This window comes from Galeopterus variegatus, unplaced genomic scaffold, assembly GCF_000696425.1.
Source record: "Galeopterus variegatus unplaced genomic scaffold, G_variegatus-3.0.2 Scaffold2344, whole genome shotgun sequence".
In the NCBI taxonomy this organism is placed as follows: Eukaryota; Metazoa; Chordata; class Mammalia; order Dermoptera; family Cynocephalidae; genus Galeopterus; species Galeopterus variegatus.
The window spans coordinates 101,714-129,182 of NW_007728455.1; the positions used below are offsets into that span (position 1 = coordinate 101,714).

The 27,469-nt window shown below is 49.3% G+C and overlaps 1 protein-coding gene and 1 long non-coding RNA gene across 2 annotated transcripts in view; one reads left to right on the forward strand and one right to left on the reverse strand.

Moving 5' to 3' along the window:
• The first annotated feature begins 736 nt into the window (after positions 1-736).
• On the forward strand, positions 737-17,800 carry LOC103597539. Its single transcript, XR_551115.1, has 4 exons — positions 737-1,025; positions 2,399-2,518; positions 2,998-3,113; positions 17,590-17,800. It is a non-coding gene; the product is annotated as an uncharacterized LOC103597539 (long non-coding RNA).
• Positions 3,572-27,469, reverse strand: part of GLB1L2 (galactosidase, beta 1-like 2) — a 35,292-nt gene continuing 11,394 nt past the window's right edge. The window contains exons 5-18 of the mRNA XM_008581395.1: positions 25,853-25,945; positions 23,149-23,230; positions 18,576-18,646; positions 15,603-15,687; positions 9,375-9,512; positions 8,758-8,838; positions 8,222-8,328; positions 7,473-7,613; positions 7,150-7,221; positions 6,799-6,877; positions 5,080-5,167; positions 4,541-4,652; positions 3,981-4,097; positions 3,572-3,658 (exon numbers count right to left, since the gene is read on the reverse strand). Of these exons, the coding sequence (XP_008579617.1) occupies positions 3,572-3,658; positions 3,981-4,097; positions 4,541-4,652; positions 5,080-5,167; positions 6,799-6,877; positions 7,150-7,221; positions 7,473-7,613; positions 8,222-8,328; positions 8,758-8,838; positions 9,375-9,512; positions 15,603-15,687; positions 18,576-18,646; positions 23,149-23,230; positions 25,853-25,945 (1,353 nt within the window). The remainder of the gene's footprint in view (positions 3,659-3,980; positions 4,098-4,540; positions 4,653-5,079; positions 5,168-6,798; positions 6,878-7,149; positions 7,222-7,472; positions 7,614-8,221; positions 8,329-8,757; positions 8,839-9,374; positions 9,513-15,602; positions 15,688-18,575; positions 18,647-23,148; positions 23,231-25,852; positions 25,946-27,469) is intronic.

A 27,469-nucleotide genomic window follows, 5' to 3' on the forward strand; every position in this document is an offset into this window, starting at 1 on the left:
TCCTTTTCAGCCCTGCCTTATTTTCATTTATTAATTTAGCTATCCAACAAATATTTATTAGGTGCCTGTTATGAACAGGCATTATTCTAGGAGCTAGCACACAGCAGTGAAAAAACAAAGCCCGTGTCTGCAGCGAGCTTACCCTCTAATGACAGGAGATGGACAACAGATGAATGTATATATTTCAGATGTGATCTGTTGTCAGGAGAAAAATGCCACATGGAGGTCGGGTGTACCAGTGGAGAGTGGCTGATGCCCTAAACAGGGTGGTCAGAAGGGCCTCCCTGATTACTGGCATTTGAGCAGAGAAGCAATGCTCGGGACACACAGCTCCCTGGGTCAGAGTGCTCACAGAAGAGAGAACTCCCCTACATGAGAGTGCATAGCCTGTTTATACATAAGCAAAAAGGCTGATGTGGCTGCAAGTGACTGGGCAAGGGAAGGGAAGTGGGGAGCGGTGGGGGACGAGGGAGGCTCGGAACAGCTGGCCCTAGGAACCAGTGCGAAGCTTCTGCCTGTATTCCGAGTGAGGCAGGAGTGCACTGGGGGGTCTGGCACAGAGGACTGACATGACCTAACTGGCCTTTGAGAAGAACCACTCTGCTTCCTGTGCTGGTGACAAACAGAGGGGGCAGGGACAGTCAGGGAGGAGGCTTCTGCAGAAATCCAGGCACAGGATGATGGCAGGTTGGGTAGAGGAGCAGGCTCTGGGATGGAGAGAAGTGGTCAAATTCCAGGTGTGTTTAAGGGGTAGAGCCAAGAGGACTTGCTAATGGGTTGGAGGTGGGATACAGAGAGAGGAGCCAAAATAGTCTGAGACACAGAAGAACAGAATTGCCATTTCCTGATCTGGAACACAGCGCAGGAGGGGTAATGCGGGGAAACTGGAGTTCCATTTCAGGCACCTGTCAGACATCTGCAGAGAGATGGGGAGGGGCCCACTGCCCGTGCACCTGGAGCTTGGATGGAACCAACACAGAAGAGTGCCAGCATCGAAGCTGCCGCTAAGGCCACATTTCTCACAGGTGAGTCCGCATGCAGTGAGTGTAGACAGAGGAAAGGGAGGCCCAAGGAAGGGCCTGGAGACCCCCAGCGTTCAGAGGGTGGGGTATAAAGAGAGCTCTTCCAAAGGAGATGAGATGAGGCCATCCAATGTGGAAGAGCTGGAGAAGAAGCTCTGCCCAGGGGAGCTCTGATAGAGACCCTGCACAGTTAAGTGGAGACCAGAAGGACCAGAAGTTGTTGCAGGAAGACCTCACCTTGAGAAATAGCCAACGCATCCCTGCTCAGCTTTGCATACAGGGTAATTGAAGGGGATTCTTCACTTTACAAAAAGGTTTGATGTAAGATTCCCTTATTTTGTCTTTTTTCGTGACTGGTAAGGGGATCGCAACCCTTGGTGTGGTGTCACCCACACCGCGCTCAGCCAGTGAGCACACCGGCCAGTCCTATATAGGATCCGAACCCGCGGCAGGAGCGTCGCTGCGCTCCCAACGCCGCACTCTCCTGAGTGCACCACGGGGTCGGCCCTCCTCTCACATTTTTTTTTTTCCTTTTTGTCTTTTTTTGTGACTGGCAACGGGATCGCAACCCTTGGTGTCACGCTCGCACTGCACTCAACCAGTGAGCATACCGGTCTCTATATGGGACCCGAACCCTGGGCGGGAGCGCCACCACGCTCCCAAGCGCCGCACTCTACCGAGTGCGCCACCAGGCCGGCCCACTCCTCTCACATTTTCTAATAGAATGTAACTTGCATACAGCTTTGCAGAAGCATGCTTGATGTAAAGTGGGGCATAGCAACACTGCCCTCCGGCTCAAGCCATACTGCAGGAGCCCTGGTCTCACCCACATCTTAGCTTGACACTGCCATTCCGAGGCAGTTCCAGATGAGCTGGTGAATTTGGGCAAAACAGGATTCTGCCCCCATCTTCCTCCCCAGCCACAGCATGACCTTCACTCCCCCCCACAGCTGTCTGCCCTTGACCGACTCAGTGCTTGGGCCCAGTGCCTGCACACCACAAATGCCCCAGTGCAGACCCTTCCTCTCCCACACCCAGGACACAAGCTTGTCAACCTCTGTGACTCCACGGCCCACTGTTCCCCAGCCATCTTTACTAGGATGTCTTCAGCACCAAGAAGTTGGAAGAGGACAGAGAGGAGGAGGAGGAAGGAGGAGGGGAGGACGAGGCTCCCAGCGTAGGCACAGCACCGGGAGGCATGTGCTATTTGACTCTTATTGAAGATAATTAGTTTTCGGCAGCAGATGCCAGATGTAGTTTGTGAAGAAAAGCTCACCCCTGTAGCTAACTCATAGGTAGTGCTCTTGTCTCTCCAGCAGGTTCTCACCCCTGCCTGCCAGCACAAGAATGAATCTGTATTGACCTCTCCCCTCCAGGGGCACTTCCAATCCAGTGACACACCGAGGGGAATCAAGGTCAGGAGGGGCTGTAAGAAACCACGGGCATGGACCATCCACTGACTGGGCACGGTCAGTGTCTGGACCCTCGGGTGCCAGGTGGGTGAATGTGATCTTGACCCCAGACTGCCTTCTCCTCTGGCTCACAGTGGCACAGGCGAGACCAGGGACCTCTGATCCAACTTTTATCACTTTACTGAAATTGAACACAGTGAGCCTGAGCCCAACAGATGAACTTGATCCCCAGAACAGGGGCTCAAATGGGGACATGGAGACAGCTGTTAAGGAAGGCCCCCTCTCCTCCTGTGAGTTGGGTACAGGGTAGAGGCAGGGCACTGAGGTGGGGGCCAGGCCTGCGGGCCCTGTGGCGGCCCAACACTCCTGGGGGGACACCTGCCCAATGCCATCGAACTGCACCCTCCCCAGACACTCGGGTATGGGGTGTTACTTCTGCTGGGATCCACACCCCTCCCCAGTTGATGCTGCCCTCCCTGAATCAAAGGGGAAATACTTGCTAACTCAGGGAAATAGGTGGCCAAGTGTGTGCCTTTCTTAAGCACGGCTTGCCCTCCTCTCAGATGCAGTAAGAGTGGAATGAGCAGGAGAGGACACATGAGCTTCTCAAACGGAGTTTCTTCCAGAATCCCAGAGAAGGCTCAGAGAGGTTTGTGGAGAAAGAGTGAAGTCAACTCAGGTGAGCACCCCCTTCCCCATCCTCTACAAATGGTGACAAACCCGCTGTTTCAAGAACAAAAAGGGGCCATGATGGGTGTGGCCACCCCCACAGACAATGCCCCCAGAGCACACCACATCCCACAGACTGGCCAGCGAGCTCTGCATGCCAGTGCAGGGGCGAGGCCTCACCTGTTCCATCACCCTTTCCAAGGGCCCCAGGTGTTCATCACCTGGCAATCTGATTAAACGCTCCCACCCCCACAGACATGTGCCTCAGACCCTCCTGGAAGAGCAGGAAGTGGGCAAGGCACCTTCAACAAAGCCAGGCCAAGGTGCCACCTAGGTGTGAGGGGTCCTCTCCGCACCACCCCAGCTTTCTCCTCATCCTCCCAGGTTACAAACTCTCTGAGGTTGCTACCAAAGCAGACGCTCCTGCAGGGGAGGGTGGAGGGAGCAGAGGTGCTGGGCGGCAGCTGCTCAGTGAATATAGTGGTTCCTGCCGAGGTGGGGGGTTTCAGTGGACTGGATCATAGGGCCTGCCATCATCTCCTCGAAAATGATGATCTGCGGGAGAGAGAAGAGCTACAGTAGGGGAGCAGCTGAGGTCTTTCCTGCAGCAGAGGAGGTGCGTCAGGCGGCAGGGCTGGAAGAGCAGGGTTTGGGAAGCAGGTTGGGAAGCAACAGAGACCAAGTCTTCAGCACCAGGGAGTTGGAAGAGGATGGAGAAGAAGAAGGGGGAGGACGAGGAGGAGGAGGAGGAGGCCAGCTGAAACCTCTCCCCCATGCCCCCTGCCCTGACCAAAGGCTACCAGGGCAATATTTGATGCCAGGGAATGCAGGTATGGGAGTCATGGGGAACAGATTAGGAGGCTGGAAGTGTTCCCACCTGGTTGATTCCTTTGTCCAACCAGGCACCTGGGAGGTAGAGTGTCACCTGAGGTCCAATGTCCCAGTAGCGTCCAAGGTTTTGGCCATTGACAAACACAACTCCCTTCTCCCAGCCCTTCAAACAGAGAGGGCATTACTGTACCATGAAAGCCACCCAACATAAAGGCACACGAGAAGGCAGAGATGCAGCTGGCAGCATGCATTCTGCTCTCAGCCTCCAAGAGACCCATGTGAGCCAGCGTTCTGACAGCCCTGGGGTGAGTGGGCGGGGGGCCTACCTCCTGTCTCCTCTGGCTCTGAGCCCCCCAGGCAGGACACCCAACCCTAAAGTGGATGTAGGAACCTGCGCCCTTGAGAAGCACCCCTCGGGTGGCTCTTCTGCTCTGAGCCCACTACCCCCCGCCCCAGGGAGGTCCCAGGGCAACTTACAGACAGGGAGACCCTCTGGGCATGGGAGCTACACAGGCTCCAGCCAGGCCAACACAAGTGGCTTGTGGCCCATTTCTGACTCTCTGGGAGGGAGATGGGACGACCTGACAGGGAAGGGGGTCTACAAACCTCTAGCTTCAGAAAGGTGTCAGAAGGGGATGGGCCAACTGACAAGCCGCCCAAGAAGAACGCAGGGAACGTGGGTACCTCTGGGAGAGAATGCCACTTGTCTATGCCAAACCTAGAGGGAGGACAGGGACAGAGGCACTTTCTCAGGTCTGGTTCCAATCCTGCATCTAATTTCTGAGGCATGTTCCCTCCCCACCCAAGGCCTCTAAGTTCCCCTCATCTTAACCAGGGTGCAGGAATGCCAGCAAGCTGGGACAGTGGAGGTTCCCAATAAACAGCTAGAAAGTGGGATAGTTCCCTCTTCCTGGCAATCAGTGGGGGTAACGGCAGTGGTGGCAGTACTGGGGGCAGTGGTGGCAGGACTGGAGGGGTGTGTCTGCAAAGGCAGGGTCTGGTGCTGGTGCCGCCCCTCGGCCAGGAGCTCTGGCATCTGGTCTGCTGATGCATCAGCAGGGCTGGGCGAGGCTGGGCACCACCTGGGGCCACTGGCTCTGGCTGCACGCTATCTATGAGCCATGCTGGCACGGGCAGGGACCCACCTCTGAAAGAAGCTCTTTTTCATATCCAGGCTGTAGATTCTGAATTTTTTCAAGGGAGAATCATTCAGAGAGAGATTTCCAATCAAACCTGTGGGAAGGCGGCGAGGAAACGTGAGCAAGGCCAAAGGTGGGGGTCGGCTGACCTGGCTGTAGCCAGGCCAAGCATGGAGAGTTCCTGGAAAGTTCTGGTGAGAATTTCTCCCAAGATATACACTACCTAAGCAGCCCTTCACCTGGAAGAAAACCTCCCTAGAAATCTCAGGGGTGAGAAGGTAAAACCTTAATTTACCAGGCTCTAGATCAGCCTTGGAAGGAAGACACATGGGAGACAGAGACCAAGCTGAGATGTCTCAGGGTGAGAACAGACCTGGCTTCTCTCCAGAGGAAGCTGCAGATGGCAGAGTCTCACAGGGCTCTGGCCTAGCTTTGAGGTCAGTTTCAGTGGGATCATAAACTAAACAGATCTATTAAACTCAGCCAGAAATAATCTACATGACCGAGGACTGAAGACATGTATGAAAGCGTGTGTGAGCAGATGGCAGCATCACTTGGGCGTCCAGCGCTGGGGAGCTGTGTGCCTGGGGACTGGGACACTCTGCTGGTCTGGGGGCTCCTACCATCCTCTCAATCCTGGTGCTGCTGAGTTGCTAGTATGGGGATTTGGAGAAGCTGGAATGTGCCGACAGGAGTCGTGGAGCCTGCAGACTTAAATGGACAGTGTGGGGGGCTGGGGGAACACACATTCTGGAGGGGAGCTCTGCAATTCTGAGACACTGATCTGTGATCCGAGGATCGCACTCCACAGCGAGGGGCCTGGGAAAGCAGGCACTGGGAGCAAGGGTCAGGCCAGCAGCTCCTTCCAACCCAGGAGAGCAGAGGAGGAAGATGGGCTCAGAGAGGGGCTCCCAGAAGAGGCGCTGAGACCCAGAGAAGAACACTGGGGAGGCCAGCCTGGAGAGTGCTGGAAGCTACTCTAAGGCCTGTGGCGAGGAAGCCCGTGTCTGGCACGTGGCTCCCCAGGCAGGTCAGCAGACGGCTCTGCCGAAATGCTGACCACAGAGGACACACGCAGTTTCTACGATTACAAACACAAACACCGTGGAGAACTGGGAGGTCACCAGTCTTGCTCATCACAGTAGGATTTATTTTGTCTGAGTTCTTTTTATATAACTTACTTGAAACCACCTACATCGAGACAGATTTAACAAAAACAAGGGCTAAATTAAACCATAAAAGATCTAGAAGGCCAGGAAAAATAAAGTGACAAGATAACTTGAGGGTTTCCTGAGATGGATCAAGAAAAAAGAAATCAGTGTGAAAACCCAAAAAGACAGGGGTCCGACACCTTTGGATTCCTAGAAATCCCATTCCTCGCCCCTCACACACTGCCCCCGCCCTCCAAACAGCCCCTCCTACAGCAGACTGCAGCCCAGGGAGCCATGGAGAGGCCAGCATCAGTGCTCACGTGCGTCCATCGTGAGCACGTGGACAATACACGCAGGGAGCTCTAAAGGAGGAGGTCAGAACCCAGCCAGGTTTCAATGGCCAACTCAGCCCAGCCCTCACACGTAGGTCTCCCCAGCCTCCACCCCCTGCACCGTGCCTCCACGGCCCACCTTGCTCAGTGGCCTACATGGTTGGTGTGCTGGTATGGAAAAGGGATAGTCACGAGAGTGCTGAGCACTGGCAGCTCTTCTGTCAGCATGTGCTATGACCCACCTTTGCGCTGATCATCAATATTATGCCCGTAGTTGACTCGCCCACAATTCTCCACCAAGATCCTCAGCACACCTTTACCCTGCCAGGAACAGAGTGGCTGATGATGACTGCCTGACGGCCCAGCCGCAAGGTCCCAGCTGCACCTCGGGAGTATTTGCGGACCCCAGTTCTTCCCTATGCTCTACAGGTGGGAGTGAGAGTCCCGGCCAGCCAGAAGGCCATGCTCGCCCCTCTCCATCTGCAGCACGTGGCTAAGGAGCCTCCTCTTTTCCAGGTCTTCCTCTTGACTCCCACCAAACTTCCTGGAAGCAGCTGGGGCTAGCCAGCACCCAGCTCCCTGGGAGTACAAACCTGGATCAAGGGGAGAGTAACTGTTGTCGTCTTGTAGTCCAGGAATCCTATGGATACTGTGTTCAGAAACACCTGCCAAGGAGCAGACAGAAAGCACCATGGTCAGCAGGAGGGAGGTCAGGAGAGACCAACACCAAGCAAAGGAAGAGGCAGTGCTGTACGCGCATGCTGAGGATGGGGTTAGCAGACACAGAGCGCAAACGGGCACCACCGGTCACAGCCGAAAGGGACCCCATTTGTGTGCACTAGTCACAGCTGATTGTGAGGGAGAGTCAGAGGTACATTGTGGCGCTGGTCACTGAATTGAGAAGCCACACTCCTACCTGCCCCTGATCACGCACGTGACCTCTGAGGATGCCAGATGAAGTGATCGTGGTCTCATACAGGACGTACCCAAAGGACTGCCCATTCCCATTGTTTACTGGCAGGTTCTCCATGTTGACTGGCTTTTCAGACTCGATTGGCTGCACACAGAAGAGAAGAAGAGACGTGGAGGCGCAGGTGCAGGTGCCGGCCGAGGAGCAGAGACAGCGCCTCCTCCTGAGCCCCGGGCGAGTGTAGAGGCAGCCAGGCCTCCCTGGAGGCTGCACACTGGGGGCAGAGGCAGGGCAAGCTCAGCCTGCTTTTTCCACTTTGACTTCTCACCCCTCTACACTTGTGGCTCTCCAGGGTCACAGAGATGAGGGGACAGGCAAAAGAGATATGTAATAGCAGAATGGAGCCCTGCAGCCCTGCAGACTGCCCACTCTTGAAGCCACTGTTGTTTTTGCATCAGAGCCTCCCTCTGAATCAGCTGCAGGAGGTGCCCCTCTTCACAGGGCAAGTATAAAGCCCATTCCTCTGCCTCCACCCCCTCTCTGCCCCACAGAAAGACACCCAGCCCCTGGGCTGCAGAAACACAAGGTTGGCCGGGCCACCTGCTTTTCCAGTTCCTCTGTCCTTCCCATTGCACGCTCTAGCATGAGTTCATTCTCTTCACTCTCGGAGCTAAATGTAGGATGGACCTCACAGCCATCAAGAGTGGGCTATCCCCCTTTCGGGAGGCTTTTCAGTGGCTGCACACAGCACTTACCTCCCCCAGGTACTGGAGGGCATCCCACAGTGACAGGTAGAAAGATGGTGTCACTGGCTCATACGACGCCTTGGGAAGAAGGGCAGGGAGAGGAGGCAGAGGGGTACCTGCAATGCAGATGGACACAGGGCCATCCCAAAGGACCCAAATTGTCACCACATCCTCCAGCCCCCACCCTGGCTCCTACTCATGGGTGCAAGGTGCTCCTTTACCCCAGCACCAATAGGAACAGCAGGCCCATCGCCAGCACAGGCCTAGCCTATGCTAGAAGGCAGGGCCTGGGGGAGGGGGATCCCTCACATGCTCCCTAGGAGATAAGGAGCCCGAACCCCTATACAATACAAAGGTGGGGCTGGTGAGACACAAGCTAGAATGGAAATAGGTACTCTCTAAACCTTTCTGCCCTCTGCATGTCCAGGACATTCTTGCATGCAGGTCAGCTGGGACGGGTGGGACAGTGAGGAAATAGCTCCTTAGGGTCTTGGAGCAGACGCAAGGACCTGCGGTCATTCTCAAGCCTGCTGCCCACCGCGCACCTGAGATGGAGCCAAACAAGTCTCGGAGCTTGCCGTACTTGGCTGTGTAATCTCCCGCCTCCGTCAGCACAGCGTCATAGTCTGCAAGACACCCGGGCCCTGTCACGGCCATTCCTGTCCCCAGGACAGCGCAAACAGCAGCAAACAGAAAAGGGACAACTGGGGTGGGGCACAGGGTCCTCACCCCAGCCACCTGGAGGCAGAACACTTTTGGTGTAAGCTGTTCACTCAAAATACTATGAATACTGTAACATACCACAAAGACTGCCCGTGATCACAGCATGAGCCTAAATTTCTACTTTCCAGGGACTCTCACTCTAAAGGGGGCTCAGAGTCACACCATCAGAGTCACACCACCTCAGGGCTGGTCCCTCCCTGTCACCCAAGGTGTGCCTCCCTCACATCCTGTAGCCCAAGGCTTCCAAAGAGGCCTCTCAGCAGAGCAGCCGGCCTGAGTGTCCCACTGTGACAACCCAGACAAAAGCCCCTCCTTCCCAGGCACGTCATAGCCAAATACACTAAAGGTGCCAGAAGTTATCCCAAGAGGACTCTCTGTAGAAAGCACTGGTGGTGCAAATGCTGGTGACTAGAGAGGGGCAGTGCCAAGGAGTACTTGCCATAGCTGGTGACATCAGACGCATATTCCTGGAAATGCATGGCTCCACTTATGAAGCCAAAATTGGTGCCTCCGTGGAACATGTACAGGTTGATAGAGGAGCCGGCATCAACAATGGCGGCCACTGTTTCCAAAACCTCTGCAGGAGGCGGGAGAGAGGTGCTGAGTGCGCTACGGTCTGAGACAGCCCTGAGTCCCTAAGGCAGCTCACCTTCCCCATCCCCTCCTCAAGGTCAGTGTCAGCGTCATTCCGACCTTCAGCTTTCACCGAAACCCCAATCACAGAAGATTAGGGGAGGAGGAAGAGATGTGGGTGGGAACCATGGCCCCAAGCTTGGGCCCTCCGGTCAAGCCTCCCCTGACCCCGACACAGACCGCCTGCAGCACGGCCGCCTCCACCTTCCAGCCAGCGAGCTTCACAACTGCTCCCCTCGCTGGGTGAAGTGCAGGAAGATGGGGCTCATCGCTGGAGCTGTAAGTCTGACCACCTCCCCCATCCCTACCTTTGTCAGGAGACTAACACATGAAATGAAAGATCATATCAAAGGAGAAAAACAAATGGTTAATGAATACATATTGTACTAATATGAACCAAAGAAAAATAAACTAAACAATGACCTATTAAGTAGGCATATTAAATAGGCAAATATTAAAAATTATTTTAATACTTAGTGTTGAAGAGCCTGTGGGAAAATGGGTACTCTCATGTAATAACAGTGAGTAAAAATTGCTACAATCTTTCTGGAGGGGAGTTTCGTAAAAACTCATATACACATCAGAATTGCCTTGATAACAGCGATTCTGTTGCTTATCACAGTGAAATAATGCACTAGGTGTGCAAGACCAGATGTTCACGGATGCTCACTGGCACGGCGTTCAATTGCCACAACCACTGGAAGCAACCTAGGATTCAGTAAAGAGACTGGGTCAGTAAATGGTGGTTTCATCATCAAAACAGTGGGGTTTTTTGTATTCTTAAAAATGGTGCCATAAATCCACATTTAGTAGCATAGAAAGCTGTGTGTGTCATTAGTGTCATAAGCAGGTGACAAATAGCAGAACTCAACCGTGTTTGTCCATCCTCTACCTGTGTGTGCACAGGGCTGTACACAGAGCTGCACAGAGACCTGCCTGCACTGTGCCAGTCAAAATGCCTTCTCTGGGCTCTGGGACTTCTACCTCCTCTTTATACTTTTTCTGCATTTCCTGGGTGTTTGCAATATGCATGCGTTTCTTTTCTAGTTAAAAAAAAAAAAAAAAAAAAAGCAACGTGGTTCACCAGCCCCAGGGAAGTAGCCCTGCCTGCCAGCAAGCCACAACTGACAACACCAGTGCATGTGGTCACCTTGCCAGCAGCAGCACTCCCTGCTACTGCCACAGACACCGGTGCTGAGTGAGTGGTCCACAGCAACTGCTGCCACAAAGCTGACTCACTGTCACACCAGCAGCCACCACCAACTTACAGGTGGTTCACTGGCCACTTGTTGGCATAGACAGAAGTAGAGTCACCAGTGGAGCATGGAGAAAGAGGTGAGCAAGCACAGACCCATGACACAGTGGCCCAACACACAGGGGGGATTATGCTGCCATATGCAGTAACATACCTGGAGGTGGGAGGCATGTGTGCAGCCCACAGGACTTTCTTTATCTGGCCACAGACACACGCAGAACCCCCCAAGAGTACAGAAGCCCAGGATACCCAAATAGAGTAAGGAAGAAAATTCCCAATTACCACCAACCCATCCCCAACAGGGGGAAGCAAGGTCCCAAGAGGAACCTCTGCCTGTAGGAAAGAGGAAAGAGAAAACCCACATGGGGTCACTCATTCAACCCAAGGAGCACCAGTATAACACAGTGCACCCATCAGGGTCATGCGGAGCTAAGCAGGATGCCAATAGGCCTTCCCATGGTCACTCACCACAGCCAAAGAGTGACGGGACCAAGGCGCTTGCCCCAAGAACTTGAGAGCTTGCCCGTGTACTGGACAAACCAATGTAGTGTCACCAACCTAAGCAAGGAATCTCTTCAAGAGACTCTCCTCACCTTTAAAGACACACACAGAGTAAGAGTGAAAGGATGGAAAAAGATATACCACCCAAATGGAAGCCAAAAACAAGCAGGAGTAGCTATTCTTGTATCAGGTAAAACAGACTTTAAGACAAAAACCATAAAAAGAGACAAAGCCACTTTACAATCATAAATGGATCTTTCTAGCAATAAACCATAACAATCATAAATATATATGTACCCAACATCAGAGTACCCAGATATATAAAGAAAACAATATTAGACCTGAAGAAAGAGATAGATCCAAATGTGATAATAAGACCTAAACACCCCTGTCTCAACATTGGACATATCAACTAAGCAAAAAATCAACAGAGAAACACAGGATTTAAACCACATATTAGACCAATTGGACTTGGCAGATATCTACAGAACATTTCATCCAATAACCACAGAATATTCATTCTTCTCATCAGCACATGGAACATTCTCTACGACAGACAACATGTTAGGTCACAAATCAAGTCTCAACAAATTTTTAAAAACTCAAATTATTGCAAGGATCTTTTCAGACCACGACAGATTAAAATGAGAAAGGAATAACAAGCAAAACTCTGGAAACTATAGAAACACATGGAAATTTAACAACATGCTCTTGAATGACATATGGGTCCAAGAAGAAATTAAACATGAAATCAAAAAATTCCTCAAAACTAACAAAAATAAAGATGCATCATACCAAACCTGTAGGATACTGCAAAAGCAGTACAAAGAGGGAAGTTTATCGCAATAAACACTTACATCAAAAGAACAGAAAGATTACAAGTAAACAACTTCACCCTGCACCTAAAAGAACTAGAAAAACAAGAAAAATATAATCCTAAAGTCAGTAGATGGGAAGAAATAATTAAAATGAGAGCAGAACCGAATGATATAGAAGCCCAAGAAATGATACAAAAGATCGATGAAACAAAAAGTTGTTTTTTTGAGAAGATAAACAAAACAGACAAACCATTAGCTAGGCTAACTAAAAAAAGAAGATTCAAATAACAAAAATTAGAAATGAAAAAGGAGACATTACAACTGATACAGAAATATGAAGAATCATTAGAGATGATTATAAACAACAAATGATTATATGCCAACAAATTTGAAAACCTGGAGGAAATGGATAAATTTCTCAACACATACAAACTATCAAGACTAAACCAAAAAGACATAAAAAACCTGAACAGACCAATATCAAGCAATGAGACTGAAGCAGTAATCAGCAATCTCCCAACAAAGAAAAGCCCAGGACCAGATAGCTTTACTGTTGAATTCTACCAAACCTTTAAAGAAGAATTAAAACCAATTCTCTTCAAGCTATTCCAAAAAATTGAAAGCGAGGCCATTCTCCCAAAATCATTCTATGTGGCCAGCATTACCCTGATACCAAAATCATAAAAACACAGCAAAAAAAAGAAAAATATAGACAAATATCTTTGATGAACATTGATGCAAAAATCCTCAATAAAATATTAGTAAATAGAATACAGCAAAACATCAAAAAAATTATACACCATTAGGAAGTGGGATTCATCCCAGAAATGCAAGGATGGTTCAACATACGCAAGACAATAAACGTGATATACCACATCAGCAAAATCAAGGACAAAACCCATAGGATTATTTCAATAGATGAAGAAAAAGTATTTGACAAAATTCAACATCCCTTCATGATAGACTCTCAGCAAATTAAATATAGAAGGAAAGTATCTGAACACAATAAAAGCCATATACAGCAAACCCACCACCAGTATCTCCTGAATAGGGAAAAGTTGAAAGCTTTTCCCTTAAGAACAAGAATAAGGCAAGAGTGCCCACTCTCACCACTCCTATTTAACATAGTATTGGAAGTACTAGCCAGAACAATCAGGCAAGAAAAAGAAATAAAGGGCATCCAGATTGGAAAAGATAAAGTCAAACCATTCCTGTTTGCAGATGGCATGATCCTATATATGGAAAAGCCTAAAGACTTGACAAATAAATAAATAAATAAATAAATAAATAAATAAATAAATAAATAAATAAATAAATAAATACTCTTAGAGTTGACAAAGAATTTCAGTAAAGTTGCAGGACACAAAATTAATATGCAAAAATCAGTTGCATTTTTATATTCCAACAACAAACTAGCAGGAAAAGAAATCAAGAAAGCTAGCCCATTTACAAGAGTCACCCCCTAAATAAAATACCTAGGAATCAATTTAACCATGGAGGTGAAAGATCTCTACAATGAGAACAACAAATTATTGTTGAAAGAAATTAAAGAGGACACAAAAATATGGAAAGACATTCCATGCTCTTGGTTTAGAAGAATTAACATTGTGAAAATGTACATACTACTCAACGTGGTCTACAGATTGAACACAATCCCCATCAAAATACCAATGACATTCTTCACAGAAATAGAAAGAACGATCCTTACATTCATATGAAACAACAAAAGACTCTGAAGAGCTAAAGCAATCCTGAGCAAAATAAATAAATAAACAAACCCAGAGGCATACTACTACCTGACTTCAAATTATACTACAAAGCTATAGTAACCGAAACAGTATGGTACTGGCTAAAAACAGACACACAGATCAATGGAATATAACAGAGAACCCGGAAATCAACCCACATACTTACAGCCAACTGATCTTCGACAAAGGCACCAAGAACATACACTGGGGAAAAGACAGCCTCTTCAATAAATGGTGCCAGGAAAAGTGGACATCCACAAGAAGACAAATGAAACTAGACTTGTACCTCTCACCATATACCAAAATCAATTCAAAATGGACTGAAGACTTAAACATACGTCTTGAAACTATAAAACTCCTAAAAGAAAACATAGGGGAAACAGTACAGGAAGTAGAACTGGGCAAAGACTTTATGAATATGACCACAAAAGTACAGGCAACAAAAGGAAAAATAAACAAATCATATTATATCAAACCATAAACCTTCTGCAGCAAAGGAAACAATTAACAGAGTGAAAAGACAATCTAAAGAGTGGGAGAACGTATTTGCAAACTATACATCCAACAAAGGATTAATATCCGGAATATACAAGGAACTCAAACAACTTAACAGTAAAAAAAAATACATACAACTTGATTAAAAAATGGGCAAAGGCGCTGAATAGGCGTTTCACAAAAGAAGACACACAAATGGCCAACAGACACATGAAAAAATGCTCAACATCACTCAGCATCATGGAAATGCAAATAAAAGCCACACTGAGATACAATCTCACCCCAGTTAGACTGGCTAGTATCAAAAAGACAGAGAATAACAAATGCTGGCGAGGACGTGGAGAAAGGGGAACCCTCCTACACTGTTAGTGTATAAACTAGTGCAGTCATTATGGAAATTCGTATGGAACTTCCTCAAAACAACTACAGATAGAACTGACATATGACCTGGCAATTCCACTGCTGGGTATATTCCAATGGAATGGCAATCATCATGTTGAAGGGATACCTGCACTCCCATGTTTATTGCAGCTCTATTTACAATAGCCAAGTTTCAAATCAACCTAAATGTCCATTGTCAGATGACTGGATAAGGAAAATGTGATATATATACACAATGGAATATTAGTCTACCATAAAAAAGAATGAAATACTGTCATTTGCAGCAATACGGATGAACTTAAGAAAATTATCTTAAGTAAAATAAGCCAGGCACAGGAAGAAAAATACCACATGTCCTTACTTATAAGTGGTAACTAAAAATAAATAAATAAGCAAGAATATGTTGAACTTTCAAATGAAGAGAACATAACTGAGGTCACCAGAGGTGGGAAAGGGGGCAGGGGGTGGTTAGGAAGGAATTGGTAAAGGGCCATAAAAAGTGATTAATTGTATAATGTTGAATATACTAATTATCCTGATTTGAACACCAGACATTGCACATAGGGATTGATATTCAATGCTGTACCCCACAGGTGTGTACAATCAACTGTGTTCCAATAAAAAATAAAAATAAAGCAATGTGAAAAGTCCTACATTCACTTCAGATGTCAAGACCCATGACTCTGGAATATCAAGAGCTGACTATTACACACATATAATCCCAGCGGCCTTGCACCCTACAGTTGATTACATCAATTGGCAAGTTATTTGAAACTTAGAATTCTTACTTCTTAGGTCAACATACTTGCTAGATGTGGGCACTGCAAAGCACTCACCAGAAGAATCCAAGATATTGTGTGGGCCTCCCCACAAGTCGAACCACCCCGTCCAGTACTCCATCACCATCTTGGGCTGAATCCCCTGGGAACCACAAAATGAAAGTTAGACAGGCCAGCTGGCCAAAAGAGAAAGAGGGAAGCCCTTCTAGAGGGGAGCCTGGGACCTCTGTCCTCCCACCTCTCCCTGGCCACACGCCCCTTGCCTCAGAGGCCAGTGGAAGCAGAACACAGATGAGGGCCATGTTCACCTGCACCAGCTCACCTACCATGTACGGCCTCCACACCTGCAGATGCAGAGCAGAAGCAGCTACCGATGTGATGCTGCAGACCTAACGGCTGAATGTGGTGCTAATGTTGCATGCATGCTAGCAAGATGATGTTGGTATCTGTTCAAATTAAGTCTTCATTGTAATTCAGCATCTGCTTTGGAAGCCTTTTCCTACATTGGTTTGTCTTCTGGAGGAAACCGAGCTTTGACTGTCCTTTCCCAGGAAGGAGCATGTTCTATCCAGGATAACTCTGTATCTGAGAGGCACACGTAGATGCAGACCTCTCTGCTGCTGCTTCCCTTTAGCCAGAAGAGTCAGAGAGCTGCACAGTGATCCCTCTTCAATGTCTAGCTTAGTTTAAACAGAAGTTTGCAAAACTGGACCAGAAAATCAGGGTTTTGCAGCACAGCTATTCACAGTATGGGTTCTACAGCCACAGTCTTGATTCACACCTTGGCTGGGATACTCACAAAGTCTTGCAGAATACTGACTTTGGCACATGCTTGCCCCAAGGGTATAGAGACCATTCCTGGGACCACACTCTATTCTGCCATGTTTACAGAAGCCCCAGTGTAAGGACCAATATGCTAGTTTTTCAGGCATTACATCAGGGAGCCTTCCCCATTCAGTGACAGTTTATCAAGTATCCTCTCAATCAGTGATGACCTGACATTTAGAGGGCAGCTGCATATAGAGCAACAAAATCTGATCCAGGGTGATGGGGCAAGATCTCACGGTCCACTGAGAAGGTTCCAGCCATACCTCAGGCAAAGCCAAAGTAGTCACAATAATTGGTTTTTAGAGGGGACATCCTGTACACATTTAAGTCACTAAAAAGGGAAGAAGTTCCACATCTTAAGAATCGCCAGTGCCAGGAGTGGGCTCCCTGGCTTGACGGTTAGAGGGTCAAGGCAGATGGGTGTCCACCAGTGGCCCAGGTCTCTGCACTGCGCACATGTGGTAAAGAGCCGGAGCTCGGCAATCACACTGCACTGTAATCCCACACCCACCACCTCCTGGGAGCTTTACCCGTTCTATGTCTGTCTCCTTAACTGTAACACAGTAACAGCAGAAGCTAGCTCACACTCTTTTTGGGAGAACTGAATGAGAGAGTGCACATAAAGCCCTGAGCACACAGTGCTGGCACACAGGACGTGCTCGAGAAACATGTGCACTCATGACCTTCACCACGTGGCATGGGCACAAAGGACTAGCGAGAAAATATTGGACATCCCAGAGTTAAGCAGAGCTGGGGCCTGGATTATCCATTCAAAGGAACCCTTGAATTGAACAAGGAATCATCTAAGTCTCCTACCTTAAGCAAAACAGACATCTTCGACCTGTGCACAGGAAAGCCTTTTAGCAGTGCTGTTCTGTTAGCAGGACCTCCCAGCCTGGGATGGCCCAGGCTTCTCCCAGGATGCCCTGAGGGAGCCAACATTTGTACCAGCTGCTGTACCAGGTGCTTTTCAAGTTTTACCTCATTTAACCTTCATGCAACCCTGTAAGTAAGTACTCTCATTATGCCCACCTAACTGAGAAAGAAGGAGAAGCACACAGAGGTTGGGTCACTTGCCGACAGTCACACCCTACACAGTGGCCGAGCATGTGCAGGGCGGTTCACAGCCTCCTGTGCTTCTCTGTGGCAGCTCAAGTAAATTCTACCTGGTTATCATGTGACTGTGTATTTCACACGTCTCTCTCTTCCTAAACAGATTACAAACTGCACGAGAACAGACACCTTTGGCCTCAGTAATGCAGCATAATAGGCCCAAGCACCACTCGAGGCATGGAGCAGGCACTCAGGAAATACCATAGGAAGGAAGGAGAGGAAGACGGGCCTTGAGCTGGACCCAGCTGTATTCACCATCTCCCAGATGATCAGCCTAACAGAAGTCTTCGCCCACTCCAGTAGGAGCCACATCACACACACACATAGCCATCACCTACATGGCCTCACACCACCATGGTGACATCATATGGACAAGCCTGAGGACACGGCCCCTGCTCTAAAAGGCCATCGCTGGAATGGAACACAGCCCAGCACCTCCACAGGCGTCTGTGCCCCGGTGATACAAACACACCAACAGCTCTGCTCTAGGTCCAGGATCACGTGGACGTGTGGCAGGTGTGACACTCACAGCGTCCAGTGAGCCAGGGTGGGAGACGGGGCCTCTTGGTCTGCAGATGGGCATGTCTCCTTAGAAGAGACGCACGAACCCAAGAGGGATCCATCAGAACAGGACTGAGCTGCAAATGCCCACAGATCTGATGGATGTTGAGACACATCCAGAAACTCCTCTCTCTCCATCTGACCTGGAGTGCACCAGGCTTCCTGGCCTGTGATGACAATAATCTTTCTAGGACTGGAGGGGCCTCACACATTAAGGTCAGACACCTTCTGTGGTACAGGATAACCCCTGGGAGCAAGTCCACAGAAGTCTAGTCAGGAGCCCTCTAGGAGCTCACTGAGCCTGGAGCCTCCGGTGACCGTGTGTCTCATTCACACTGTGCCAGCCTACACAACACCGCCGCCGGGCAGCTTCCACGCTGCGGCTCTTGCAACGCAGGCTGTGAGCTGATGGGCTGGGATGGCCCAGCATCCTTCTCCCCACCCAGGGAGCACTGAGCACGCGCAGGCAGGCAGGATTCCTGCACTTGTGCTCAGCAGGGCTGGCAGCTTCCCATGGGCTAGACTTACCTGGACACTTAAGAGAAAGGTGGTTAGTAACTGCAGCTCATGTCGCGACTGTAAGTTCATGGTGGCCAGCACTGTGAAGGGAAAGGGGAAGGAGAAACAAATGCTGTCTTACAGGAAGCCTTTCCGAATTACCCCAGACCCTCTCAGTCCATCAGCACAACAAATTAACAGTCCTTCACTGTTCCCACCTCCAGTGAGAAGTCAGCTCCTCTGATGCCAGAGACCGTGTTCATCCTGGAAGTTCTACCACTCAGCAAGAACTGACACTGCAGTCACTCACTAAGCATCTGTTCCTGACTAACTGATTTTTACCACCAGAGTGTGCACATCTGTCAATCATTCTTTGCATGAACCAGAGTCTGATCTTTAACTCTGCACCCCAAGCATCTAGGAGGACCGGGGAATGATCTAACTGAAGACTTCTATGTATTTCTTGAGGAGGGCTGATTTTCTATTCTACCACATAATGTGTTCATTTAAAAATCTAAAATGATATTTCAAATGGCTTCCCATCAGTGAAATATATGCTCAAGGAAGATGTGCTATGTTTGGCCGATGGCCACAGATCCCCTGCCCTGTCCCAGCTGCAGAACATGACTCTGAGGCTCCTTGCCCACCTGCTGTCCACCTGAACACTGGGCTTCATGTGAACAGGCTATGGCCTGGGCCCCAATGGGCCCAGGAATACATGACAGAGACTGAGCCACCCTGATGCTCTCCTGTGGGACATAAGCTCCTGGTCACCAGCAAAGAAAAAGGACAGTAGCTGTGGCTCTGTGAGGTATGATAGGTCACCCCAGGTCTCACACAACCCATGAACTTCAGCATAGGGCTGCAAACCCAGGCCCACCCAACACCAAGCCACAGTCCTGTGATGTCACTGTCCTGCAGCAACCTACTGGGGAAGACCCCTCCTCACCTAAAATTAGAAGCCCCTTGCAGACATGAGGCTTACCTGAAACTGAACAGGAAGGAATCCCCAAAGTCAGCGGGACTCACGTGGCTAGCTGAGCACAAGCATCGAGGGACTACCCTTCCTGACACCTCACTGCAACACTAGCAAAAGGAAGGACAGGTAGACGGCCACAGGGAACGAGAGTGGGGAGGATGCGTTAGCAGACATAAAGTATCTACGTCTGGATAGTTCTCCCAAGGAAATCTTGGGAAACTGGTAAGGACAGTAGAACAGTAAGTGGCCTGGAAAGTGGAAGAAGTCATGGCTAGCTCCACCTGCAGCCAATGCCTCCCTCCCTCCGGCCAAGCCCCAGGCCCCAAGCAGGGGGAGGAGGCCCCCGTCCTCAAGACTCTTTCCCCACACATGCCCATCCCCTCAGCGGGGACCCACCCCCCCCCCGAGCTGGCCCTAAGTGGCTCTGAGCTTGGAGGGGTGGGAGGTGAGAGGGGATGGGAAAACTGAAGCAGGAACACAGGCAGCCTAAGTGGAGGGTTCCTGCCCATCACTCCAGCCTGCTCCCAAAATGTCTGCAGCAAGAGACCCAAGGCTTTTCCTCTGGAAGCCTTAATAGTGCTGAAGACAATATCTGCAAACACCCACATCTGCATTTCCCTCCGTGAAACAGCTGCCACAGCCCAGTGCCCCCCAGGGAAGACTCCTGCAACATCCTCTCCCACCTTGCAGCTCCCAGGCAACCACTTGGCACCTCTGGCCTCAGGGGCACGGTGGAAGCCAGAGCACAGAAAGCTCCCCTCACAGGGAAGCCCAAGCCAACAGGAACAGCACAAGAGCCAGCAGCACCAATGAAGGAAGAAACGTGGTGCTTTGTAAAAAAACAGGGAAAACATCCTCAGGGAAAGATAACAAAGATGGCATCATTAAGCATGCCATGAGAAAAGACATGTATTTAAGAGTAATGTGATCCAGGAAATAACAGAAGGACTGGAAGATAAAAGTTGAGGAAGGCAATCAGAAAGTAGAACTAAAACGAAAAGAGATAAAAAGTAGAAAAATTAAGGGACTCTGAGAATCAGTATGACAGTCCAGTGCACAAATGACAGGAAAGACCAAATGACCAGAGGGAAAGAGGATAGAGCGTCATCGAGACATGCAAAGCCCAAGTGTCCCACCACCAATGGGCACACCGTGCCAATTAAAGTGACCCACAGAAGCGCTGTGACCGTGAAGAAAGTCTCACACAAAGAACACTATTGTGAAATAACAGAATGCCAAGGATAAGAGGAAAATTCTAAAACTTCTAGACGTGGCGGGGTGGGTGAGGGGCAAGAGGGGTGGACGTATAAAAGGATCAGGAACCAGAATGTCACAGTGCTTCAGCAGCAACAGTGGATGCTAGCAATAATGGCACAGAGCCTTCAAAATCCCAGGAAACAGGACCCAACACAAGGGACGGGCTCAGGATAGAAGCTATGTTGCAGGCCACCGTGCAGATCAGAAACACAGGAGCGAGGTCTCCAGACAGCTAGACTCGGCCTGGGGTAGAATCTGATATGTGCAGGCCTTTGAAAAATACCTGTCATAGGTGTCTGGAAGGTCCCTGGTAAAGCATTTGTTTAAAAGAGAAGAGGGCGGGGAGGGAGAAGGGAGAGAAAAGAGAGGAATTGAACTGAAAAGAAAGACAGGATAATTACATTGAAGGTGACAACTAAGCACATTGAAAAGTGAGTCGATTGGCAACTTGTAAATTCACAAATACTGAGCAGCAGCACAGCCTGGACGCAGCAGGTGGCCTGCAGTGACCAACGTTCACACGCCCGTGGCGCCCACACTGACATCAACGCCAAGACCATGGAACAGACAGAGAGACAAACACTGCGTGCTCTCAGTAACGTGTGAAATGAAAACAAAAAAGAGCTCAGATGCACAGAGAGGGACAACAACACAGCGGTTGCCACGGGTGGAGGGGAGTGTAGGCGAAGGATGCAAAGGATGCGAAACAGCAGACGTGTAGGGTGAGCGAGGCTCCAGACCAAACGCACGGCGAGGCTACAGGTAACAAAACCGCACTGCACTCGGGGTCTGTGTTAACTAAGTAGGTTTTAGCTGCTCTTGCCACAAAAAAATAACTGTGAGAGGGCAGATGGCTCAGACATGTTAAGATGCTTCACTCGAACAACCACTTTACTATCTACGTGTGTCCCACACCTCGCGCTGTGAACTTCAGATATACACAGTAAGTTTTCTTGTTCACTCTCCTAGCATGGGTGGTGTCTGCAGGAGCGGGGCATGTGGGGAAAGCTCCTGGAGACTCCCAGCCTCCCGGCAGGCCTTGATCAAAGCCCTAAGAATGTGACCTGCACCGAAAAGAGCCTTTCCCACACAGCCGTGGGGAGACAGTGCCACCGCGTGGGGACAGCGGGAATCGCTGTTGTTCCTTATCACAGCCTGAGATGCAGGGCCCAGGTCCTTGACTAACTCCGTATGCCAGGGGACAGAGCCCCCTCCTCCCCATTCATCCCCAGTCACTTCCTGGGTGCCAACCGCATGCCCGGTGCTGCCATAGGGATACCGAGATACAAGTCCCGATTTACAAGCAGTTTGGTCTATGGAGGGAAACACAAAGGAACAGAATCCTGCGTGCTGCACGCTGCAACAGAGGCCAGCTAGCATGGTGGCAGCAGCCCACAGTTAGAGCCTGCCACCAGGGATGAGGGTCCTGCATCTTTCCAGTCCACATGGCAGGTCTGGGCAGGAGAAGACACAGCCGGAACCAGACAGACAGAACCCAAGACCCGCAGAGCTCACTGCTGCAGTGAAACAGATAAGTAAAATCAATATACTATCCTGAACGTCAGAAGGCAAAAATAAAGCAGGAGAAGCACTGGGTGAGCCTGGAGGAGGTGCAGTTTCAAGTGGGGTGCTCATAGAGGGCCTCACTGCCCAGGCAATGACCTCAAAGGACAGCCATGCAGCTCTCGGCCGTGCAAGGTCCCTGAGGCTGGGGGTCCAGTGTGCTTGAGGAACAGCAAGGAAGGCGGAACAGAGTGGGCCAGGGGAGAGCAGCAGGAGGCGAGCCCAGCCCCACGAGGTCTTTCAGAGCTTGCACTTCACGCTGAGATGCGAGTGCCTGCAGTTCAGGCAGGGGAGCGACATGATCCAGATCACATTCTCAAAGGCACACACAGGCTGCTGTGCTGAGAACGCGGTGTGGCGGAGGCAGGGAATGCTACTGCAAGAAGGCGGTGGGAATGATGGCAGCACCTGAGTGGTAAGACATGGCAGGACTCTAGATATATTCTGAAGACAAAGCTGAAGATAAAAGGATGTAGGATGGCTGTGCGTCAGATGTACAGGAGGATAGGAACTCAGAATGACTACAAGGTTTGGGGCCTGTGCACTGGGGAGAGACAGAGCTGTGATTCTCTGACAGAAGAAAGCCCGCAAGCAGGGCAGCAGGAGGCCCACTGCAGAGCTGGCCAACTCTCGCTCGTTTCTGACACGGACCTCTGCCCCTCTGCAGCCCAGAGCTCCAGGCCCAGTGGCGTGCACACGGGAGAAGAACAGGTGCCGGAGAAGGTCCTGCTTGGGTCTCAGTCCACTGGAAGCATGCACAGTGGGCCAGGGGAGCTGCCCGGCACCCACCCTCCATGTAAGTACCTCCGTGCATGAATCCCTTGCTCAGGCCATCCTTATTGTCTGAAGTCAGGAGCAGCTCCACGATACCGCGGTCCTCCAAGGCCTGTGGGGGAAATAAACTAAGTCAGTCTGTCCTCATTCCTCAAAGCTCCTGAGTGCCACGCAGCTGGGTGGTGTAGCCTGGAGAGCAAGAGTGACAGAATCTAAATAAAGCATTTATTTCTCTGCAGAAAACAGAGAAAAACCCACCCTTTATGTGCTCACCATCTCCAGCAAAGCTCCAATGAGCTTGAATTTCAGCTGAAGCAGAAGGTAGGACTGACAAGCTCTGGCCAGTGTGCCACTCCTAGATGGGCCTTCTCAGAAGCTGACTTGGGGACCCTGCTGCCACACTGTCACCTGGCAACTGCTTGCTGGGCTCCCGTGCATGGGCCAGGCCTCCAGGACAACACCCACACCTTCCCCTTTGCCCACACCATAAGCAAGCAGCCTGTCCCTTTCCCACACCAAACCGGTGTGGGCTTGGTCAACAGCAAGGGCAAGGACAGCCCAGCCATGCCACAGTCCCCTGCCCATGCCCAGCACAGCAGGAAGCACTTGGTGGAGGCTGTGAATTAGAGGATGAGGGAATGGAAGCACGTTTGGCAGGCCTCCCGCAAGTGTTCAGCACAGACTCCCAATTCAGTCCTCACCATTAATATCTTAATACTACAGAGAAGAGCCTCAGAGAGGATGAACAAAGGACTACAGGTTACGGAGCTAATGACTCGGGTTGGGGCTCAGCCCAGAGTCTGTCCACACTCAAAGGCTCACTCTGGGTTCTCACGGATCAGAAACCCCAGGAAAGGGGGCTATCCCATCATTCTCCCTGTGGCTATTATGACAAGACTATTTATTTCAACTGATTCTTTTGGCAGTAGGGGAGGCAGAGACATGATCTGGTGGGTGAATAAATCTCACATCTAATTGTGCATGCTGGCTAGGGAAGAGCAGAGGGCTGTAATCTTCAGGGCAACAGAACCCATGAGGCTAGGGGAGATTTTTACCAAAACCATCCGAACAGTTATCCACTGATATTTAACACACTTTTGCTTAGGTTCCTACCATGTACACACACACTTAACCTTTCACAGGCATTCAGCTACTGACTCCCCCAAGTGAGGCATAATTACCAGTTCCTGAGCACCGGCAATCTGCCCAGCATGGCTCAGGGCTCGCTGTCTGCTGTCTCACCCCATTCTCAACGGCAGCCTCAGAGAAAAGCATTCCTGTCTCCATCTTGCACATAATGTGCCCAAGGTTACACAGTGCTGGTCCCAGCCACATCTCTGCGACACCCCAGGAGAAGCTGCATGGCAGTCCAAGAGCTTCAGGACAACAGAGGCTGGGCACTGCTGCTTCTCTGTGTCTGCCTGCCTCACACATGGGTACCTTTGCCCAGTCACCAGGGGAGCATGACTGAGCAGGCTAGGTCCCTGAGGGAGCTCCACTTTCCTCTTCCTGCTCAGTGGCACTCTCCTTCTTCACAGCCGAGGAATTAAGTTAACAACTGCTGGAGGAGCCCCAGGGCACCAGGTACAGCAGGAGCAGCTATCGAATCCTGTGCCCGGGGTGGGATCTTTCTTGCTATCTATTCAAAGGCAAAGGAAGCTAGAAGTGTGTTCTAATTCAGGCTGCAGCTAGGCTTGTGCATCAGGATTGCACTCACCTCTTTCCAGCTGGAGGAGTGACACCTGTCCTGCCCCTACTAAGAGGGCTTTCTGCAGGTGAGAAGAAGAGGAAAGAGCACGCAAGAACCTACAAGCTGAAAGGTTTGACCCTCAGTCTCCTGTCTCCAGGGACTGAAGTAATTTCCACATGGAAAATGAATTTCCGTGGGACAGCAGAAGAGCTGCTGCCCGGGGCATCAAGGAACAAAGCCTCCAGCTTCAGTGAGGTGGGCCCACTCGGCCCATGTAACTTCTCCTCAACTCAAACCATAGCCAACCCTCTGAAGGCCTCTAAAACTAATGCCAGTGATTCTGTAGAAGTCTGATCTATTGACAACTCACTGTACACCTAGAAAGGTACTGAGCCACACGATCTCATAGTGCACTTCAGAGAGGCAGATGGTCTTATCAGTCCCACTTTTCAGAAGAGAAAAAGGGTTTAAAAAATTAAGGCATTTGTCCAGAATCTCAGCTACTACATGACAGAAAACAGATCTGAATGTTAGCCTGTTCTTTTAAGAGTTACTCTAGCCCTGCCCTACCTGATCTGCCATATATTAAGTCAGTGGTTCTCAACCTCCCCACACACTGGAATCAGATGTCAAGGTACCACCCACAAGATTCTTATTTAATGGGTATAGCATATGGCCTGCACAGGGGGATTTTTAAAAATTCCCCACATAAAGCCAAGGTGGGGAGCCACTGTTTTAGATGCTGGGATGAGAGCAGCTTCTCAAGGAAAACTTCCTAATCATCACCACTCAATTAAGTCAATTCCTTATTCTCAGCCATTGCAACACCATGTGTGTACTGCAATCCACAAATTAAATTCAACCAATAAAGGGTAAGTGACAACCCTGTTGAAATAAAACAATGCAAAAATATTCCCTGATTAATAAATAGTGTTGGGAGATGAGGCATTAACAGAGAAAAATATTAGACACACACACCACAGCATAGCCTATCATACATTCCAGAGGAAGGAATATGAAGAAATGAATTGAGCTGACTCTCACCTTCTTGATGTAGGGCATATAAGCAGGGTCCTTGTTATAGGAGCCATATTCATTCTCCACCTGCACAGCAATGATGGGTCCCCCACGCTTGTACTGGGGAGAAGAGATGAACAATCAAAAGCTGAGTTTGCAGTGGGAAATGTATTATCTAAATTCACCGCACCTGTCACCAATTGCTAGGAAAATATCCCATTTGAAAACAAAAGCCTCAAAAGGTTTGGAATATAATTGAGAGTGACATCAGTTAGACAAGTACGAAGTATCAGGCCCTGTTCTCCCGTGAAAACCTCAAATAAACAACTATGGAATGAATAAATAACTTTACAGGAGCTCTAGAAACCAAGTGACCACCCAACCAAGAAAAAGCCACATGCAAAATGGTAGGAAATTGTGTGATGTTTCTGCTTGCCCTTGCCCTTGCCCCATCTCCTCCTCAGTGTAGCATGTTGTGGTCAGGAGGAAGTATCCTGATTACCAGTTCCCTCTCTCAGGATGGAACTTGTTCATGATATTCTGGCTTGTCTGTGGGCTGCCCAAAGGAATGGTTTCTGTCTTGTTTGACTTGGAGCTCAGACAGGAAACATCAGTATAGTTTGGACCTCAGGCTGAAAGCTGCAAAAAGCAGTGGCAGGTGCCACAGCATGTAAAAACTGCTGGGGGACTACAAACCGACGGATGCCTGGGAGCAAGGAATTATGGGCAGAATAATATGATAGAACACTTAAGGCCCAAGAAGAAGCTGGGGTGAGACTCTTTGGGAAATGAGACATTTAAAAGTAACCGTGGGGAAAAAAGTAAAAAAGAAAGCACACACTCGGGTGCAGACAGGACACATGCCCAGAAATGATCTGAACTATTCCATCTTCACCATGGGCTGATCACTAGGAACAGGGGCTCACTAACTAGTGAAGGTCTTCTTTGCAAGTCTGCAAAGACTAGGAGAGGTGAATTCTTTTCAACCAGCCAATGTGCAAAAAAAAACCCACCAAGCATACAAAGAACAGGGAAACATGGCTCAGTCAAAGGAACAAAATAAATCTTCAGAAACAGTCTCCAAAGAAACACACACACCAGACTTACCAAACAAAGACTTTATAACACTGTTGTAAATATGCTCAAAGAGCTAAAGGAAAAAAAGAGATAACTAAAAGAAACCAGGAAAATGATATATGAACAAAATGAGAATTTCAAAGAGATAGAAATTATCAAAAAGAACTAAACCAAAATTCTGGTGCTGAAAAATATATCTAAATTGAAAAATTCACTAGATAAGTTCAATAGCAGATTCAAACAGGCAGAAGAAAGGATAAGCAAACTTGAAGATAGGTCATTTGAAATTATTGAGTCTGAGAAGAAAAATGAAGGATGAAAAATGAACAGAGCCTAAGAGATTTATGCAACACCTTTACGTAGACCCAATATACTCATTCTGGGAATCCCAGAAGGAGAAGAGACAGAAAGGGACAGAGATTATGTGAAGAAATACAGTAGACCACCATTATCTGTAGTTTCTCTTTCCACAGTTTCAGTTACCCACAATCAAACATGGTCCAAGATGTATTAAATGAAAAATTCCTGAAATAAACATTCATATAACTTTTAATACAGTATATTGTT